This window comes from Cordyceps javanica, chromosome 6, assembly GCF_051103115.1.
Source record: "Cordyceps javanica chromosome 6, complete sequence".
In the NCBI taxonomy this organism is placed as follows: Eukaryota; Fungi; Ascomycota; class Sordariomycetes; order Hypocreales; family Cordycipitaceae; genus Cordyceps; species Cordyceps javanica.
In genome coordinates, this window is record NC_139300.1 from 686600 (window position 1) to 704573 (window position 17974).

Here is a 17974-nt window from a genome sequence, read left to right on the forward strand (position 1 = left end):
TCGGAGGTAGCAATGGAGTGCAGTATCCTAGACGCTACACCTGGCTACGTCTCGAACTTTGCGTCGTGATACTTGCCAGCGACTACCCACTCACTTGCGGCTGAGAGACCATGAAAATCACCTTCCCGGCTCTCTCGCTTCTTGTAGGCGGCTACACCATCACCGCTTACATCGGAGCCATCGTGAACGGAAAGTATACGCGTCTCGCTACAGATTGCGAATTGACTTTCCTTAGATCCATACTCCATTGTGTGAGCCTCTCGGTTGTTTTGAAGACTGCAAGTCAAGCAGGACGCTACTTATGCTCCATACACTCCTGTCTCTTCATGTTTTGTCTGTTTACGTAGTAATCCACAGAATACTTCGCGTGCCGTCACGCCGCTATATACCAACTTGAAATTCACCAGGCTTCTCTTACCCCTCCTTCCGAGTCTGGCCGTCGGCCGAAGCTGCAGGAGCGGCGTGCCGTCACGCCGCTATCGGATCTGCCTCGTGGTCCCCAGTCATGCAGCCGTCTTCCGAGCCAAGCTCGCCGCAGCAACTCCAAAAAAATCCATCTGGATAATCCTCACGATTGCGCTTTGTGTCTATATCGCCATGCACCGTCTCGTCATGGTCCGCCCATAAGTCTGAGTCGTAATCAGGCTCTAGTGTGCCTTGGGACAGTCAGTATATATCAACATGGGTCCAAAATCAATACGTACCTGTGTGATAAATACAAGCCTCGCTGCCGTTCTCTTTGGTCGTGAAACCCATCTCACACCGTACGCATATTACGGCCGAAGTCGTGTTGAATATGCGATTCGCATGACGTAGTGTTGCCGTAACAGAGTCAATGGTCTGGCAGGTCTCGTCGTCTCTGCAGAGAAAGAGTAAGACTGCTTGTGCCTCTTCCTCTGTCAGACTCGAGATCAAGTCTGCTGCATCGATCATGGCTTTGACGACTTAGATGCCCACAAACTAGACAGGTTCTATATGCTACCAGTCTTCGAGCCTATGCTAGCCACGCAGCTGTGAAATTAGTGCAAGATTTGGATAATCTATATTACAAAGTTGATCATTCCGCGCAACTCGTTCTGGTCTTTGAGATACTCGGTTGGGAAGCAGTGGTGTTTGCGTGGTGTGGTGTGCAATTTTGGGCTCTTTGGCTGGTTGCCATAACGTATCCCAATGTGGTAAGGGGCTAATCCTTTTGACTGCACTTTTTCTGCGAAACACGAAATACGGAGTCTTGAAACTTGATACCTACGGACTTTACCAGCCTGGCTGGAGCTGAATTATACTTTGTGCTTTATAGAAATCTGCAGCAAGCGGACGCCGCAATAGGCCTAGCCATAGATCAAACCTAGAACAGCGCCCCGGGACCCAGCGCATATATTCGCGGCTTGTGAACGGACGACCAGTCCACTCCCAACCAATTTCTACTTCACAAACTCGACAGTGAGATCATGCGCGACCAGAAAATTATCCTCCCACTCCTTGTTGGGCTAGCGACAGCTGGGCCACTGGCATATGGTGTTTGCCAAGCTGGATGCTCCGCGGTTGTGATGGCTTGCTACGCCGCCGCTGGCGCGACCTGGGGCGCCACAGCGGGCGCAACGGCGGCGCCCGCAGTCGTTGCCTGCAATCTTGCGTTCGGCAAGTGCCAGGCGGCCTGCTCAGTTGCTGGATTTTGTCCCAGTGTTTGATATTGACATTGTCGGTCGGCTTGATGGAATTAGCAATGGAAAGGTACGTAATATAGCTGCTACTGATTTCGTGCTGTATTTACCTACATATTGCAGCTATAGTTTCTCTCTACGTAGGTAGTTGTCGCGTTAATGTCGATGTCCGGGCCTACAGAGTCTGCCCGTACTTGGGTCTCACTCTTGCTCGTGGTTCCACGTTCTTCCTGCTACATATTTCTATGTGCTACGTGCCTGTTTGACCAGCTTCTCATCCTCTTCTCAATAGATTCGTGGTTCCGTGTGTCCTTCGCTACGCAGACGGCGGATGCAGAAGCCGCGCGCCTGGACAGAGTTCGTGTCGACATTGATTGTACGTAGAGAAAACGCTGCCTTCCCATCGTACATGTCGTAATATCCATGTTGGGAGAGTCTGACGCAAATCTGAGTAATCATTGATTGTATTACAACTCGTGTCACGACCGGACAAGCCACTCAGTCTACCCGTGCCGGCAGTGGTTCGTGGAGTTGTGTGCAGGTTAGCTTCGCAAAGGAGAGGGTTCGTGTAGTCACCGCGCAAGTCGAGAAACAACTAGGCAGGCAAGGCTGTCCTATCACAGCAGCCACATAAGAGAGCATTAGGTGCGGAGCTAGACCGAACAAGAACAAATACATAAACTGTCAACTGGAATAGGCTCGATGAATGAGGAAAAAAGTACGCGGCAAACGAGCACAGGAGAATCTCGGCAAATTTCTGATAATGCCATCACCAGGTTTACGCCGGAAAGGCACCGGGAATTTTGTACACTTCCTTGAACCAGACATCCGCATTTGACCCGGCCCGCCACTCCTTCTTCCGCGTCTTACGCTTGCGGACGCCGTCGGGCACACGGGATCTCCGGCCGACCAAGCTCGCTTGTGGTGGGGAGGAGTACTCTCGTGCAGCCGGATGCTTGTACGTCACAGTTTCCACCGGAACGACCTTTCTCTTGCTGCCTCGCCCCTCATTATCGTTAATGAACAAATTTCTTTTTTGCGGCACCTTTGCGGAAAAGGCCGGCTTCGCCGGCACGCACAAGGGCTGAGCCAATGGCACAACCTTCGCTCCACAAAGGTCCTTCCTTGTTGCCGGCCGGTTGGGGGCAATTGCTTGCAGAGGAGCACGGTGATTTCCTGCAGAAACAATTGTCGGCTCAGATCGCAAGGTTCGCTTCAGGAGGTCTCTGATGTTGGGGGCCTTCACGGGCCGCAGCTCTGGAACCTTCTGCTTGGCTGTTGTCAGTCCATCGCCCTGGAAGTTTTTGACCAGCATCTGGGCTGCGGTCGCACGTTTGCGACTGTCGATGACGGCTAGCTCATGAACACCCCCCAGAAAGTCCCAGTGGTTTGAGATGGTGAAAACAACCCATTTCAGGAAGCTCGGGTAATCGTGGAACTTGCGAGAGCGATAGTTGGCCAGGTCAAGGGTCCTAAGGACAGTCATGAGCAGAGACCACATATCCACAGCGACTGTCTGTTTCTCGTGGTAAAAAACTTCCGGCGCCATGAACTCCAGAGTGCCACAGAAGGTACTTGCAGAGCACTCGGAGTTGGTAATCCCGAAATCGGCAAGACAGAAGAACGGGCGATTGTTTTTCAAAGTATAGAGAACATTCCCAGGCTTCAAGTCTCGGTGAATGAGACCGTTGCTGTGGAGGTAGTCAAGGCCCTTCAAAATATCATGGTAGGCCATGTGCGCGAGCAACTCATTAGTGACCTCTATTGGCCTGGGCCGCTTTTCCACCAGGTCTTCCAAGCTGCCATTCTGCAAGCTCATAAAAAAAAGCGCACACCGCGGGCGGTCAACTTTGTCTCCAAAATGTTCGACGATATTGGGCTGTGCTTGTTAGCATGAATAAAGCTGCAGGCTAGAACAGACATACATGGCGCAACTTGAGCAGTATCTTCCGCTCCCGATCGAGATATTGCCATTGCAGGCGATCGCGGGGCTTCTGAATTTTCACCGCGACAACCAGTCCCGAAGGGTTGCATGCTTTGTACACGGCTCCAAAGGCGCCGCGTGCAATTGGCTCTGTTGCCAACTTAAACTCGTCGAGATCGCCGATTCTGATCTGCTGATCGGTCGCGGGAACCGATTCATCTCGAACTCCCGTGCAATACTCCCTGCCAGGCCATACTTGCGTGTCAGCCAGCTTGGGTTGTCTCGGCAGTTCAGCCCTACTCCAGGCCTGCAGAGCTGAAGCAAGCTCTGCCGCGGGGTAGCGCCAGAGAATTTTGAATACGGCCGTTTTCGATTCGTTGAAGCCATTAATGCGAATTTCGATCTTGCAAAGGCCAGTGCTACTATCAGCCTGCCGGGGGCTGCTAGACCTCGGCTCTTGGGAGTTGCCCTTGCTATCGTATGCTTGGTCCGAGGCGTTGCCCGACATGTCGACGAATGTGATGCAGTGCCCGGTCGCTCCGACCATGAAGGCGTAATGAATCCTGGAAACGTTGGACCACCTCGGCGGAACAGCAATGTCCCCGTCGCGACCTATTGTTGCAATACAACGAGCTCCGTTACCCGTGGCTTCAGAAATGTAGTGGCCGAGGTCCAAGACTTGCTTCCCCTCTTGGACTAAGTGTCGATTCGAGTCGAATTTGACAATCTCGGTTGCTGCCGAATTCCCAGGCACCAACGAGAAGAGCACATTCCGTCGAACCATTTCGAGATGTTGTTCAAAGAAGGCAAACGATGCAGTAGTGGATAAGTTTGCGGGCCTGCGACGGGGATGAGGTCCCTATTATGAACGCGAGGAGACGAGACAGAGTAGTTCCATCAGGAGAGCAGCCAGACAGCGCCTGTACCGTCCGAAGAGATGCTCGAATGAGCCATTGGCAATGAGTTCTCTATCCAGCACGGCTGTGCCTAGCTTCTCCACAGTCGACAGCACGGAAGGAGCGGCCCACGACGATCACGCAACAGAATAGCGCAAAAAGCTTAGATCGATTGGATGCAGCGACGTCCAGAGTCCAGAAGGCTTGCTTCAGGTCAGTTTCGGCGTGGTCCTTCATCGTTTGTTCCGCTAGCCGCCGAGAGCTTTCACACTAGCCCAACTCTGTGATGAGTTGGCCGACGAGGCACACCCCACATCCTCCCCTGGGTCACGTCCAGGTACAGTGCGACACTGTGCGGGGATCAGTGATCACTACGCCACGGACGAGCGTGTCCCAATTGTCGCTCTCTCATTGACACATTCATAAAATCACATCGCCATGTGGACAAGCTTCTGTAACAATTTCTTACGAGGCCCTGCTTCGCCTCGAAGCTCTGACATACCTCGAAGCTCTGGCATACCTCGAAGCTCTGACATACCTCGAAGCTTTGACATACCTCGAAGCTTTGACATACCTCGAAGCCTAGACCCACCTCCATCGTACCAAAGCATCGATCCTCGACGCGAGCCATCGCCGGTTTCCAGAGACCAAGACACACCTGAAAGCGACGGGCTCAACGAAACACCCCAAAAGTGGTTTGCTTACCACATCGAATTACGGAAAAATCAACTGAGCGAGGAATGGAACAGGACATTCATGGACGTCGGACTTTACCAAAACCTGGAAATCCCGAATACAGAAGCCCGTGACTGGGTCGTCAAGCAATGGCGAGACCATGGCATCTGGATCTCCACATGGCCTGCTACAGGCCCGGGGAAACAGGCGAAGTGGGAGTGTGGCAGCCCGGGAGGGATCCCTGAAAGCCTATTCTATATGGAGCTGGTGTGGGAATGTCGACATATTACGCGGATGGAGAAGCCCGTATTGCTTCCATGTCTTGCCGCCGCCGAAGCCCGTCTTCCGGCAAACCCCCGGCCAGTAAAATGGAAGCCTCGCGATCTTGGAGAGATGGCACTGAGTCAGTTAGTCGAGCGCTGGGAACACAACAGGCTCTCCTCTTCTACGATCCAACAATCTACCTTGGATTATCAACGGGATCTCGTGAATCTTTACGAGTGGCTTCCGAGGCTGGCACGCGACAAGCTGAGCTCGTTGAACGTCATCAGCTGGCATCATCTGCTTCGCGGGTGGGAATCCAAGCTCGAAAATCATACGGCAGATCGGCTTGGTTTTCCGAACCCGTCTGGGTCGCAGGAGAGTGCGATCGCAGCGGTGAGAAAGGCTCAGGCCGAGAGCCTCAGAGTTGACGAACTCCGCCAAATATCGCCTTTGGAGGCTCCTGCAGCGCAGCAAAATATGATCCGTGCCCCGAGAGCGGACTCAACGGATGGAACGGATAGCCCTGCGGCCGAAGAGGCGAACGATATATACAACCGCCAGTCTCGCGGAGTCGAAATGTCTGGCCTGTCTGACACCTCGATCGAGTCGCGAAAGGTACCGACCGAGGCTGCCCAAGGTTCACCTGGGCCTACCAATCGCCGTTCTGCTCGTAGAGTGCAGCGCGATGTAGCTGGACGTGCGAAAGTGGCTAAGAGCGTGCAGAACGAGCGCGGAGCTACAGTCAGCGCGACGACAGCGGACGACATGGGAAGCTCGGGGAGCGAGTCTCGCCGTTCAAAGAGACGACGAGTTGCATGAGCATTGCAAAGCATTGAATAACCAGAAATTTGAGAGCTATATCATATCCCTATGATTGATCGCCCATCTGCGATGGCGGGTTGGGTCTCTCCTCTTTCGAACCGTGTTCATCTATCCGGTCGCCTGGTGAAGCCTGGAAGCATTGAAATCGAGCTATATATAGACAAATCTATAAGATCTCTCAGATCTGGCACCAAATATCGCTTTACTGGCTGGAGCAACTAGCAATTAAGAGATGCCACTAACGCCAGCGAGCAGGCTTGAGCACAAGCTGAGCACGGCCAGCGGCGCGCAGCTGGCTGGAGCACACGGTGAAAACTTTCCACGTTGATGTTCGAGTAAGAAGATGCGATTTTCGGCCGACGTTTGGGCCATCGCAGTTTCTTTTCGCCGCCAGAGGATCGCATCTCGTACTTTCTGTTCACTTGGCGAGTACGAGTCGGTAGGCTCGCTAGCGTCGCGACCTGCGACCACATCCAGCACAGTCCAAAGAGGCGAAGGTAGGGATGACGCTTGCTTCCAGTTGGGCGGTTAACAGGAAGCTCAGAGTGGTACCAGTAGAGGACCCTTCGGCGCGACCAAGAATGTGACCTGAACGGCCAATCACCGAAGGTAATTGTGCATGTCAGTTTAAAGGCTTGTTTCAGCAGCCGCGTCGAGCATCATAAACACCCTGTTCCTCATTGCGTGTTCCTCGTGAGCGGTGACCTCCTAGCGCTATGTACGGGGCCGCGGTCGCTGATTACAATCGCTGGCTGCTTTCACAGCACCCAGTGGCGCCATTCGCAGCGAAATGTCAGCCTCTCATTGGTTGGCGAACAGTACACCCTTTCACACTAAAACAATACTGGAACGAAGCTACCCGGCAGCCGCCCCGCGACCAGCCGTTTTGTGCCGGCAGGGGACATGGGCGCGTAACGCTGCATGATCATTGGTTTGCGTTAGCCAATTTTGATCGGGTAGAAATGCACGAGGTAAGCAGTCTTCCAAAAATAAAAAAAGGGATGAATCTAGTGACACATTCACGTTCACGACGCCGCGGATCTGGCTGGGGCAACGCAGGGAGGAAACATCCAAAGGTACGAGGAACCGCTGCTTACGATAATGCGGGGTCCAGGGGACGATAACTCCGTGGAAGTTGAAGGCATGTGCCGGTCGATTCGTTTTGCATTGTACCAACGTGCACGTCCAATCAGCTACCGCGTCGAGGTACAAGCCCGTAGAGCTCTCGCTGCCAGGAGGCACAAGGCCGGGCACCCTGGCAGCCCAGGGTACGCGTCGCCGCCGGTGTCCAGCACCTGAGTCGAGAAGCATGTGGCTGGATTTGGGGCGTGTCGGGGAGCGTGCATGTCTAAACGAGCAAAAATTGTACCAAAAGAAGAGACATCATGTTTGAGGATACAATTTGCCACGAGTCGACGCCCGCTTCGAACTGCCGCACGACGTGAAGAGTGCGCATGCTCATTTCTGTTGCCAACGAGGAGCAAACTGACGAGGATATCGACGCAATTCACAATATGGTGGCCACATATCTCGAGAGTCACGAACAATTATTCTTGCCGTCCTGCAAGCAAGCAACGACATGGCGAACCAGGCCATTATAAAACTGGCCAGGAAGCATGACCCTGAGGGCGAGCGGACTGTCGGAATCATTACCAAACCAGACTTGATCAACGAGGGCGCAGAAAGCAGAATAGCTCTCGTTGCTAAGAACGAAGACACCATAAAACTTAAGCTCGGCTTCTTCTTGATCAAAAACCCCAGCCCTTCTGAGCTTAACGAAGGAATATCTATGTATATACGGTCCAGACGAGAGCAGCGCTTCTTCGCATCGCCGACTTGGGCAAGCCAAAGCTTGATATGAGTCGGGTGGGAGTAGAAAATCTGCGAAGATTTCTTCAGGACCTCCTTGATACTCACATTGAAAAGGAGCTGCCAAAAGTCCGAGAAGAAATCAAGAAGAAACTTGCTGCGACAGGTACGGACTTAAAATCGATAGGACAAGCACGCCCAACCGTTGGACACATCCGATCGTTCATGACTAGCTTGAGCATGAGGCTCTACGAGCTAATTCAAGCAGCATTGGATGGCAGCTACCATAGTGTTGACGCTGAATTCTTTGCCGATAATGGAGTGTCCAGGCTTCGCGCCCGGGTACAAGAAGTGAACACAGACTTCTCAGATAACATGCGCGATCATGGGCAGAGGAGGAAGGTCGGATCGCGTTCGCGGTCCTCCAGATCAGATCACGAGTCAATCAACGAAACAGCCGAGCTCATTGTGAGTAAAGCAGAAATGATGCAATGGGTGAAAGAGGTATGTCTTTCCTATGTTCCAGATGTAATCAGTTGTAACGCATGCGAATAGGCCTACCGTCGGACTAGAGGTCGTGAACTGCCGGGTAACAATAATTCTGCCCTTCTCTCGGAGCTCTTTCACGAGCAATCACGCCGATGGAGCACCATGGCGGAAGATCATGTCCGAAAGATCATGACGATAGCACTGCAATGGGTCGAACTCGCCGTCAAACGGCTTGTCCCTGAGGAGAAATTGCGGGGTGAGGTTCGGTTGATTCTGCAGGATTGGCTCGAAAATGGTGAGGCTGAGGCATTGGCCGAGCTTCGCAAGCTCATCGATGACGAGCAAGGCGGCCCTATGACCTACAATCACTATTACACTGATAACGTTCAGAAATCGAGACTGGATGCTCAGAAGGTGGCGATGCGTTCCGCCGTGAGTGAAGTGACCGAACATGAGTGGGGGGGCAAGCTTCACATCAGTAACCACCAAGACGACATTAACCGGTTCATGTCCGCGATTGAGGCAAGGATTACGGTTGACATGGATGATAAAGCATGCAAAGAGGCGCTAACAGAGCTCGAGTCCTACTACAAAGCACGTTTTACTTTGGTAATCGTCAAGGACTAGCTGCTAATCTGATCTGCAGGTGGCTCGCAAAACGTTCGTCGACAACGTCGCCCGACAGGTAGTAGAGCGGCATATCATTTCGCCTCTTCCGAGAGCGTTCTGTCCAAATTCGGTTTCACAGATGTCTGACGAAGAATTGGAGCGCATAGGCTCAGAGCCTGATCCTCAGAGGCTTCACCGGGAGAGGCTCTCGGCCACAGCACAAGGGCTTAGGAAGAGCCTGGCTGATATGCAGAGAACTGTCTAGCCTTTGCCTTTGGCAAGGAGGCTAGGGGCGAGACTAGGAACGAGACTAGGGACGCTTTTGACTTGGATATTGTTTTTTTTTGCTGACAATGAATCCGGCTAATTCGTCGATTGACTCGTAAAATGATTTGGTGGAGGCGAATTCGATTTAGCTTTCTATATACTCTGCCCTTCAGCAGTGGTTTTCCCACGAGGTTTTCCCACTGCTGGCACGCGAATGCGGAAGGGCTAATTGTTAAACTGGCTCGATGATTAGACGGCGTGTGCATGTGTCTACTTGTCATCTATCGGCTTGCGGAACCCCATTGGGACTACAGTAATGGCGTGTTGAAGAACCTCCGATCCAGCTTGTCTGCTTGCATTGCCCAGCGGTCATCAATCCACATTTCTAATCAAAAGGCGATCTTCCCACATTCTGCCAGGCAGGTTCTTTTATCAAGTACCTTCGGCATATCAGACAGTGTCATACAATGTCGAGCAAGTCCCCTCGAAAGTGTTGAAGGAGTACTAGTTCAAGCGAGCAATTGCCCAGCTAGAAAAACCAAGCGGGCTGTCATGCAGCCAAAGCGACAATGTCCACGGCGTCAAGCGAGGCAGCGGCGGTAGCAGATTTCTAATTACGCGGTTGGTCGCAGCAAATCGCTCACAGCCTTGCGGGGGAAGCCTACGGTCGCTGCCAGCAGCACACTGTGAGCCACGTTCGTGGGCCCCTGGCTTTACGGATTCACTTTCTTGCCTGGACCAGCACTCAACTGGTTTCCGCATACTCGCGAATGTCCGCTAAAACTGACAATTGGCCAACAAGTGCTTGAATCGAAAAGCAACCTGTGGCCAACCTGGACGCCGCAAGAGAAGCGACAACCGAACAAGAGGCAATCAACAGAACCAGAAGCAGCGAATTCATCGAATATGGGACTATGTCTCTAGAAGAGAAATACTCTGGGTTTTGCTGCCCATCCGCTAACGCTGGACTGTCAGAGAGGCGGCCCTTCGCGGCTGCGGCTCCCACGCGTCTCGGCCGCTTCCGGATTCCACCTCGACGTACTCTCGTAAGGGGGACGTAGGTCTTGCCGGGACTACGTAACGCCAGGGTGATGCCAATCCTACACGCGGGGCACTTCGGCGCCGGCTTGGTGCCTCTCGCTTCCTACCAACCACAACAACTTCTGCGGAAGATGTGGCCTGCAATCGTCAGCGGCTTGGGGGCGAGCGGCCAACGGAAGACGGCTTATCGCATGGCGTATACAGAAGGTCGTCCGCGTAATCCCAAATGAGGCATTGTTTCCAGTCGTCCTGCTCCACGAATGTATTCTAGCTCGGTTAGGATTTGGGGTTTCAGTGGATGTCCGCGCAGTCGATGTCATCGACCTGGTAGATGGGCAGCGTTTTTTGGCTGTGCATGTTGCCCCCGCTGGGGTCCCACTCTGGACATGAGCAGCGGCTTTCCTCCCCCATCAACTCATGGAATATGTCGTGAGTACCTGGTGCTGGGACTAGCATGAGCAGCGGCTTCTGCCGCCCAACAACTCTTAGCACATGCTGTGAACGCTGGCTGCTGATGTATCCTCAGCGTGAACTGGTAGCTTGCTGCTCCACCAACCCACGGAACACGCTGCGATTGTAGTGCTGGCCTGCCATCATCAGCAGTGTCTTTTTGCTGGTTATGCTACGCACGCCGGCTACTCAGCTCAACCATGGTATGGGCGGTGGTTTTCTACCCCATTGACCCGTTGCTCTATGCCGCGCACCGAACATCGCTGCGATCTCACGCCATGCATAAGCATCAGCTTTCTGCTGCCTACAGGCACTAAGAATGACAAGTGGGTGTGAATGTGTAGAGCCAGAACTGCCTTCCACTGCCGATTTCCGCTAAAAGTTCGAGGTACGCAGTGGTTACCTAGCGACGCTACGCGGCAGCCCGGAATGGCTGCTAACCATTATTTTATGCAACACGAAAAAGGACATCTGTTTCGCCTTTTGTAGGTATTGATATTTATTAATATTAATATTAATACATAGGTACCTATATAGTATGTACGAACTCTCGTCGCCAGTGCATGATACAGCAGAGCCGTTGTTCCATTCCAAACCTGCAAAGAGGCCACATGCTGCGCCGCTAAACCATATGCCTCAGTGCTGAGACGCCGTAAGGGCCGATCTATAGCGTGACTGGCATCGACGAACGCCGATCGGAGTCGACTACAAAGATCGCTGAAGCTACCTAACAAGTGGTGCGCGTCCAACTTCCAACATCTGCGTCGTATCTTGCCAGCCCGATGAAACCCAACGGCGACACCGCGAGGAATAATGACTCCGACGACCAGGCCGCCCGCCCTTCAATGACGGACTGGCCCGTGGAGGAGGTGATAGGGGAAGAAATGATAGATGGGAAAAGATACTTCTGGGTAGTCTGGGAGCCTTCCCTCATCAGCGAAGCGGATGCCGCAAATTCGAAGCGCTTAATCAAAGAATGGGAATCCCGCAAAAGAGAACACCGCGCACAGGCTGCAACGCAGCTAGCGAAAGCAATGCGACAGAGGCTCAGAGATGGTATATGTGAAGCCCCAAAGGGCCATTAAATTTTGTTGCCTATATGGAATTTGAAACCATGTTAATACGAGCACTGTCCTTCAACTGTCCCTCTACACCAGCAGTAGTTACTTACCAGCAGCTACTCGACTTCGCAAACCGCCTTTCACCTAACCCGATCGCGGACCGGAAACTGTGAGTACGTGTAATCATCCACATCACGAGCTCCTCAATCATGGAGAATTCCCATGGATCAGCCTTTTCGCGTCCCTGTTCGGCTGTTAGTGATGACATAGACAGTGGTTATTTGTACAGCACGCGCCCTATGCGGCATCAGCTCACGAGGTCTGTAGCCATCGCGCCATTATCATGGAGATGTCAAAGGCTGCGGCCAGTTGCAAATACTACACTCGCCCTGGAAACGACCGTTCGCATCGATAAACTGATCGAAACCCTACACGCGGAAAGACAACGAAGGCTGCCATGTTCCCCCTCGAGAACCATGAACGACTTGGTGAGACATACACGCAATACGCCGGTGGACATTTCATAATTCTGACGCGAGATGGGCGAAATATTGCTTTCTCGTTATCTGCACAGTTTTCCGAATTTGGCCATGGACAACTACGAAGCCTTTGCTTTGGACCGCTGCTTGGCGTGGGCATTCTTACGGCCGACGGATCGGCGCGGAAGGCCTCAAGACGGGTGCTGGCGGCGGGCTGCATAGGCCACAGTATCCGGCCCTTGACGTCCTGGAATCTCATCTCCAGGGCCTGCGACAGGCTACCAGCATGTTCGGTACCAACTCGGCCTCACAATAGTCTACGCGTATGACGCTTGCAATAGGACAATGTCGGGAGGCTGTCTCCCACCGGCATTCTCGCGTCTTCCTTAGTGACCTGGTCGGCCAGCTCGTTGCTGTTGAAAATGCGATTCTTCAGAGGGACTTCTTCTCTATCTAGAGGGATCGGATAGAAGCTTCGGGAAGCTCTCGCTAGACTGCAACGGAGCAGCGTCACTACATGACGCGCATTGCCAATCGATATCAACGCAATGCGGAAGACGCGCTCAAAGGCAACTACGCAGTCGAGCTTGAGGTCCAGAGCCAACTGAAGCTACGAATGCATCTTCGCAATCTGGCAGATAAGTTCGAGGAAGGGATTCGGACAGGAGGCCACAAGATGTCATATGAACAGGCGGATGGTTCGGTTGATACTAATTTTCACCGACAAGACGAAAATGCCGAAGGCCCAGATATCATGTCGTGGATCCGAGAAGAAGCCTTAGAGGCGCTTCCCGGTGTATGGAAACGAGGGAACCTATGACATCTGTGTCCCTTCCTTGTGCTGTGTGCAAAAACAAATACCTACTTAGAAGCTGGTTGGAATTTGACTTTATATAATCTAAATGTCCATTCCATGTGCCTCCTTGATGCTACATAAAATGCTTCCACATGCGATCACGCCGCTGTTGGATCGGCCTGATGGTCGCCGGTCCTACAGCCGTCTTCCGAGCCAAGCTCCCCGCAACAGCTCCAATAAAAGCCATCGGGATAATCCTTACGATTGCTCTTTGTGTCTACATCGCCGCACACCTTCTCGTCATAGTCGGCCCAGAAGTCCGAGTCGTAATCGGGCTCCAGTCTGCCTAAGGGGAGTCAGTGGGTATCGACATGGGGTCCAAACGAATGCAGACCTTTATGATATATGCAAGCCTCGTTGCCATTGTCTTTCAGCGTGAAAGCCTTCTCACACCTTACGCATATCACGGCCGAAGTCGTGTTAGATGTGCGATTCGCTTCACGTAGCGTTGTTGTAAGAGAGTCGATGGTCTGGCAAGTCTCGTCATCTCTGCAGAGAAAGAGCAAAACGGCTTTTGCCTCTTCCTCTGTCAGATACGATACAAGGTCTACTGCATCCATCATGATCTTGACTTTCTAGATGCCCGTAAGCTTGAAACATGTAGTCTAACAGACAGACATGTATTCAAATATTATGAACAGTAATATCAATATTATATAGTACATATGTGAAGTCAGCGTCTGGATGTCTGGCTTCGGGCCGCGAAACAGGCGGAGCAGACTTCAGATGAAACACAAAGTTGCTATCTACTTTCAGAAAATATGCAGGAAAGCTAGACCACGAGTCGATTTTGGCCCAACTACGCCGCGCGGAGAAGCTGAGCATTTGACAGCATTTTCTGGAGGTGCTTGGATAGAAAGGTCTTTGGTGAGCAGCCGCATCAGCCTGAAGCCAAGATCCGCTCTGGGAAGCGAGGCCAGAACAACTAGGTTGTGCGGAGGGCAGAGCTATGGAGTCATTTGTGGACAGAATAAGGAGAGAGCCCCAAGCCAAGGACGTGCGAACGTGGAGTGAGCAAGAAGCTCGAAAACGCAAAGCCGAGGTTTTGGTCAACCATGATCATGCTTTTCCCATCAATATAACGTTCGCTCAACGGCATGGCGCCTGTGCCACCAAATGCCGCTAGCGCTGGCGACGTGTTGATTCCCATGAGGCTGCTCCAAGAACCTTCAAGCCACGTGGTGACCAGGAGTGTTTGGCAGTAGACCTCTTACGAGCTCTGACTTCATGGGTTCGAATGGATAAACTCCCCTGCGCTCTTGATAATCGAGCGCCTTAACCACCTGCACGATTCGTGGATGGCGGTTTTAGGGTAGTTATTGACATTCGGTACTCGCATTTCGTGCTGCCAAGGTCGCGCGACACACAACGCGTAGCCAGCGCAACCGGCCGCAAAAAAAGCAAATAAATTTTCGAGAGCAGTGCTTAACCTCATATCATTGGCCCAATCTTCGTAAATAGTGACAGGCCAGAGGAGTTGTGGGGAGCAGCCGGAGCACAGTGGCTAGCGGTCTAGCTACCTGGGACTTCGTGGTGCCCCATTCAAGCAAGATAGGTACATCAATATTCTACATCTCAGCCAAGGTCACAGTATTTTGATCGTCTCGAGTGTATATCATTGGGGGTACTGTGACGATTGCATACACAAACCAGGTCCATGCTCGGGAACCCGCCCGAGAATCGAGCCCAGTGAGACATCGATCAATATCACGCAAGCCGTCTGTCACGCTAGCTAACTGCGCTCTCCTCTCCGCTATCCTTCTGACGGCCTCGACTTTGAAAATGGTTTCTAAAACTTATGCAAGCGCTCAAAGATTTTGCTTGCATGTTTGACTGATGTCAAAACATTTCTCCAGCCGCTTCCCTGTGGTTAGACCTTCGCAGTTTTCGCAGTTCTGCTGGTGAATCACCTAGATCATTTCACCGAGACGACCGGAGAGGTGCGCGAGGTAGGCGCAGCATGACAGTGTGTCTGACCAGTCAGCTATCCATCAAATTAGATCAGGAAGAAGCTCCTATCTTGTCGGCGTATTGGTCCCCGGTCGGCAAGAGCATTGCGGACTCCATGTTTCGCCATAAGTTGACCATGACTGGTCTGCGTAAGAACATGTTAGCTCACTAAAGTGACATTGAGAGGTATGTGGGATATGCTCACGGCTCCTGCTCAACAACAGTCATACTCCTTTCATGACAGAATCTTAGGAATCGACGCGTGATTTCCTCCGTCTTGAAGACCACCATGACATCCCCCTGAGGTGTTTCATCCTGATTCAAGATTGCGTAATTCTTCTCCATGACCAGATGCACGCGCAACGACTTCACACTCCCCCTCACCTCCACGACCTCCTTCATCCTGATGTTGAAGTTAATATGGTCAATTAGAACGCTCCATTCAGCAGTCTTTTTGTTTTTGAGTGCCAGATATCTGAGGATTTGGTCCTCCTCTATCCATCTCCAGCATTGTTCGACCGACTCGGCGCTCGTGAAAAGCCGCGTCTTGACTTGGTGAATCATCCATTCATTCTGTGTCACGACGGGACCGCTCGGCGGTTCGACGTTAGAAGAATAGTCGTAACTGACATCACTGCCATTGTCACTGCCATTGTCACTGCCATTGTCACTGCCATTGTCACTGCCATTGTCACTGCCGTTGTCACTGCCATTGTCACTGCCGTTGTCACTGCCATTGTCACTGCCATTCGTGATCTCTGCTTCTGGCATTCCTTCACTGGCTGTACGGACGTCGTGACTCGCTGTGCCGTGGGCTCTTGTTTGGCGTAGTCCGGCGCTACGCCTCAGTGACTGTCGTCCTGCGCGCACTTCTTCCCGCTGCACTTCGTGTTCAGGCTGATTCCCAGCTAATTCTTCCGCAACCTTCGTTCGTTAGTGGTATTCTTTCTCGACCATTCTGTCATTCCAGATAGTGGCCTGGTCACTACATACAAGTCTATTGAGGTCTGGGATGGTCTGCCCTTCGGGCAACCCCGCCGCGACGCGATGACGTTTGTGTACCGGATCCCAGTAGACCGTGGCGACGAACACCCGCGCCTTGGCGGCCAGTTCTTTGCTCTTTTTCAGCAAATTGCGGCCTCTCCTTCGGATCATCTCCTTTTCCGATGAATCGTGCTCGGCCCCTTCGCCGAGACAAGTATCCCCGCCTTGCACACTTGCAATATCTGCACTTGCTTGACTGTTGACTACAGTGCGTCTCTTTTCCCCTCTATCCTCGTCGTCACTCGAGCCTTCCCGGTGTCGTTTGTTCCGTGAGCGTTGCGCTGTGTCGTCGGGTGAATGACATGCACCATTGTGGAGTGGTTCGAGCACACTCTCGATTGGTTGATTCTTTCAGCCCTAGATTAACTTTCGAAGCTACGAATGCGCGGTAGATAGCTTACCTCATCTCGCGAACCAGACATGACTCTTGATTGCGCAGTTTCTAGAATTGGGAGGGCTCCATTGAGCAAATCATCCGGGATATACTTGATGTTTTGAGGACCGATGTTTTGCAGTGACTGCTTAACAACAGCTGACCCGAGTGCTGTTATTAACTGATCTGATAACTTTTGAAGAACAGATGCGGTCTGTTCCTCGTATATAATTTCGGCATCTCGAAGACCATCAACCTCAAGCATCCTCCGCTCGCCAGCATGTCGTATAATGTCATCCTGAATACTTTGATCGGCGTCGGTCGGTCGGAGACTGCGAAAACGTTGGAAGCAGTCTCGTAGTCGCGCATCGATCTCTTCCATCGTTTCTGCGAGGGCAACTGCCGGAACCTTGATTTCGTCCATTCTCACGGAAGCTTCCTCAGCATGGTGTCGTATCAGTCTCAGTACCAGTGACGGAGGCGAGCGGTTGACTCTGGACGATGCCGTAGACGGAATGAAACTCTCCACTTGTAGGGTAGGCGCGCGCTCAGTATTTGAACGACTTTCTGCGTTAGGTTGAGCTCCAAAATCCTGTATGTAATCATGCTCGGGCGGGCGCAATGCTCGAGTATTGTTCGAGAAGTCATTGTAGAGAGACTGGGCTGGCCTCGAAGCACGTAGGTCATGACGTGAATTCGCTCGAGCTGTGCTCGGTACGGTCGACAAATGACCTTGTTTATCTTGCTCGACGGCGTCATTCAACGCCCTCTTCACCTCACGGATCGATGGTGCGTCGCTTCTCGAGGTCAGCCCTTTGCGAGACTGCGAGTCTCTTGACGATACTCTACCATCCAGCTTCTCGATGAAGATGCTCCATGGGGGCGGATTGTTTACCCTCGCTAACAACGTCCACGTGGAATCCGCCACACCGTCAAGATGTGACCGCACTTCCAGACTCGTTACCCCAAATTGCATTGCAATTCGGCTAATGGAATCATCCTTTATTGATGACTGCACTGGCGACACCGGCGCAAAACCTGCTGTACGCGCCCTGCGCAGTGGCATGATGTCTATTGACTTTGTTGACTTGCTGTGAGGAGTGTAAAGCGCTGGGACAATTTTCCCTCTCATTTCACATTTAGGTGGGGTCAGGTGGTACTTCGCGCCTTTTTCGTGCATGCTGTCCCTGAATTTGCTGGGTCTCTGCGTCTCCGAGACGCCAAGTATTGCGGCAGATGTTGTTGAGGATATGGTCCTGGCCCAGTGACCTTAGGCCACTAAGCAGCCCTATAGAGTCTCCATC

General features: G+C 52.3%; 6 protein-coding genes across 6 annotated transcripts; 3 read left to right on the plus strand and 3 right to left on the minus strand.

Annotated features, from left to right (window-relative positions):
- Positions 1–2439: 2439 nt before the first annotated feature.
- Positions 2440–4369, minus strand: V2A60_008664 (serine/threonine-protein kinase; the record flags this gene model as incomplete). The annotated part of the gene is made up of 2 exons (XM_083259936.1): positions 2440–3540; positions 3587–4369. The coding sequence occupies 2 exons, from the start codon at positions 4367–4369 to the stop codon at positions 2440–2442; spliced, it is 1884 nt and encodes a 627-aa protein (XP_083116062.1).
- Positions 4370–4919: 550 nt separating this feature from the next.
- On the plus strand, positions 4920–6239 carry V2A60_008665 (uncharacterized protein; the record flags this gene model as incomplete). Its single annotated transcript, XM_083259937.1, has 1 exon — positions 4920–6239. One exon carries the CDS (start codon positions 4920–4922, stop codon positions 6237–6239), a length of 1320 nt encoding a protein of 439 aa, XP_083116063.1.
- Positions 6240–7821: 1582 nt separating this feature from the next.
- On the plus strand, positions 7822–8103 carry V2A60_008666 (uncharacterized protein; the record flags this gene model as incomplete). The annotated part of the gene is made up of 1 exon (XM_083259938.1): positions 7822–8103. One exon carries the CDS (start codon positions 7822–7824, stop codon positions 8101–8103), a length of 282 nt encoding a protein of 93 aa, XP_083116064.1.
- Positions 8104–8291: 188 nt separating this feature from the next.
- Positions 8292–9167, plus strand: V2A60_008667 (uncharacterized protein; the record flags this gene model as incomplete). The annotated part of the gene is made up of 2 exons (XM_083259939.1): positions 8292–8555; positions 8607–9167. The coding sequence occupies 2 exons, from the start codon at positions 8292–8294 to the stop codon at positions 9165–9167; spliced, it is 825 nt and encodes a 274-aa protein (XP_083116065.1).
- A 4234-nt stretch (positions 9168–13401) lies between these two features.
- On the minus strand, positions 13402–13863 carry V2A60_008668 (uncharacterized protein; the record flags this gene model as incomplete). Its single annotated transcript, XM_083259940.1, has 2 exons — positions 13402–13589; positions 13638–13863. 2 exons carry the CDS (start codon positions 13861–13863, stop codon positions 13402–13404), a joined length of 414 nt encoding a protein of 137 aa, XP_083116066.1.
- A 1441-nt stretch (positions 13864–15304) lies between these two features.
- On the minus strand, positions 15305–17094 carry V2A60_008669 (uncharacterized protein; the record flags this gene model as incomplete). Its single annotated transcript, XM_083259941.1, has 4 exons — positions 15305–15398; positions 15459–16177; positions 16247–16645; positions 16699–17094. The coding sequence occupies 4 exons, from the start codon at positions 17092–17094 to the stop codon at positions 15305–15307; spliced, it is 1608 nt and encodes a 535-aa protein (XP_083116067.1).
- Between the last annotated feature and the right edge of the window lie 880 nt (positions 17095–17974).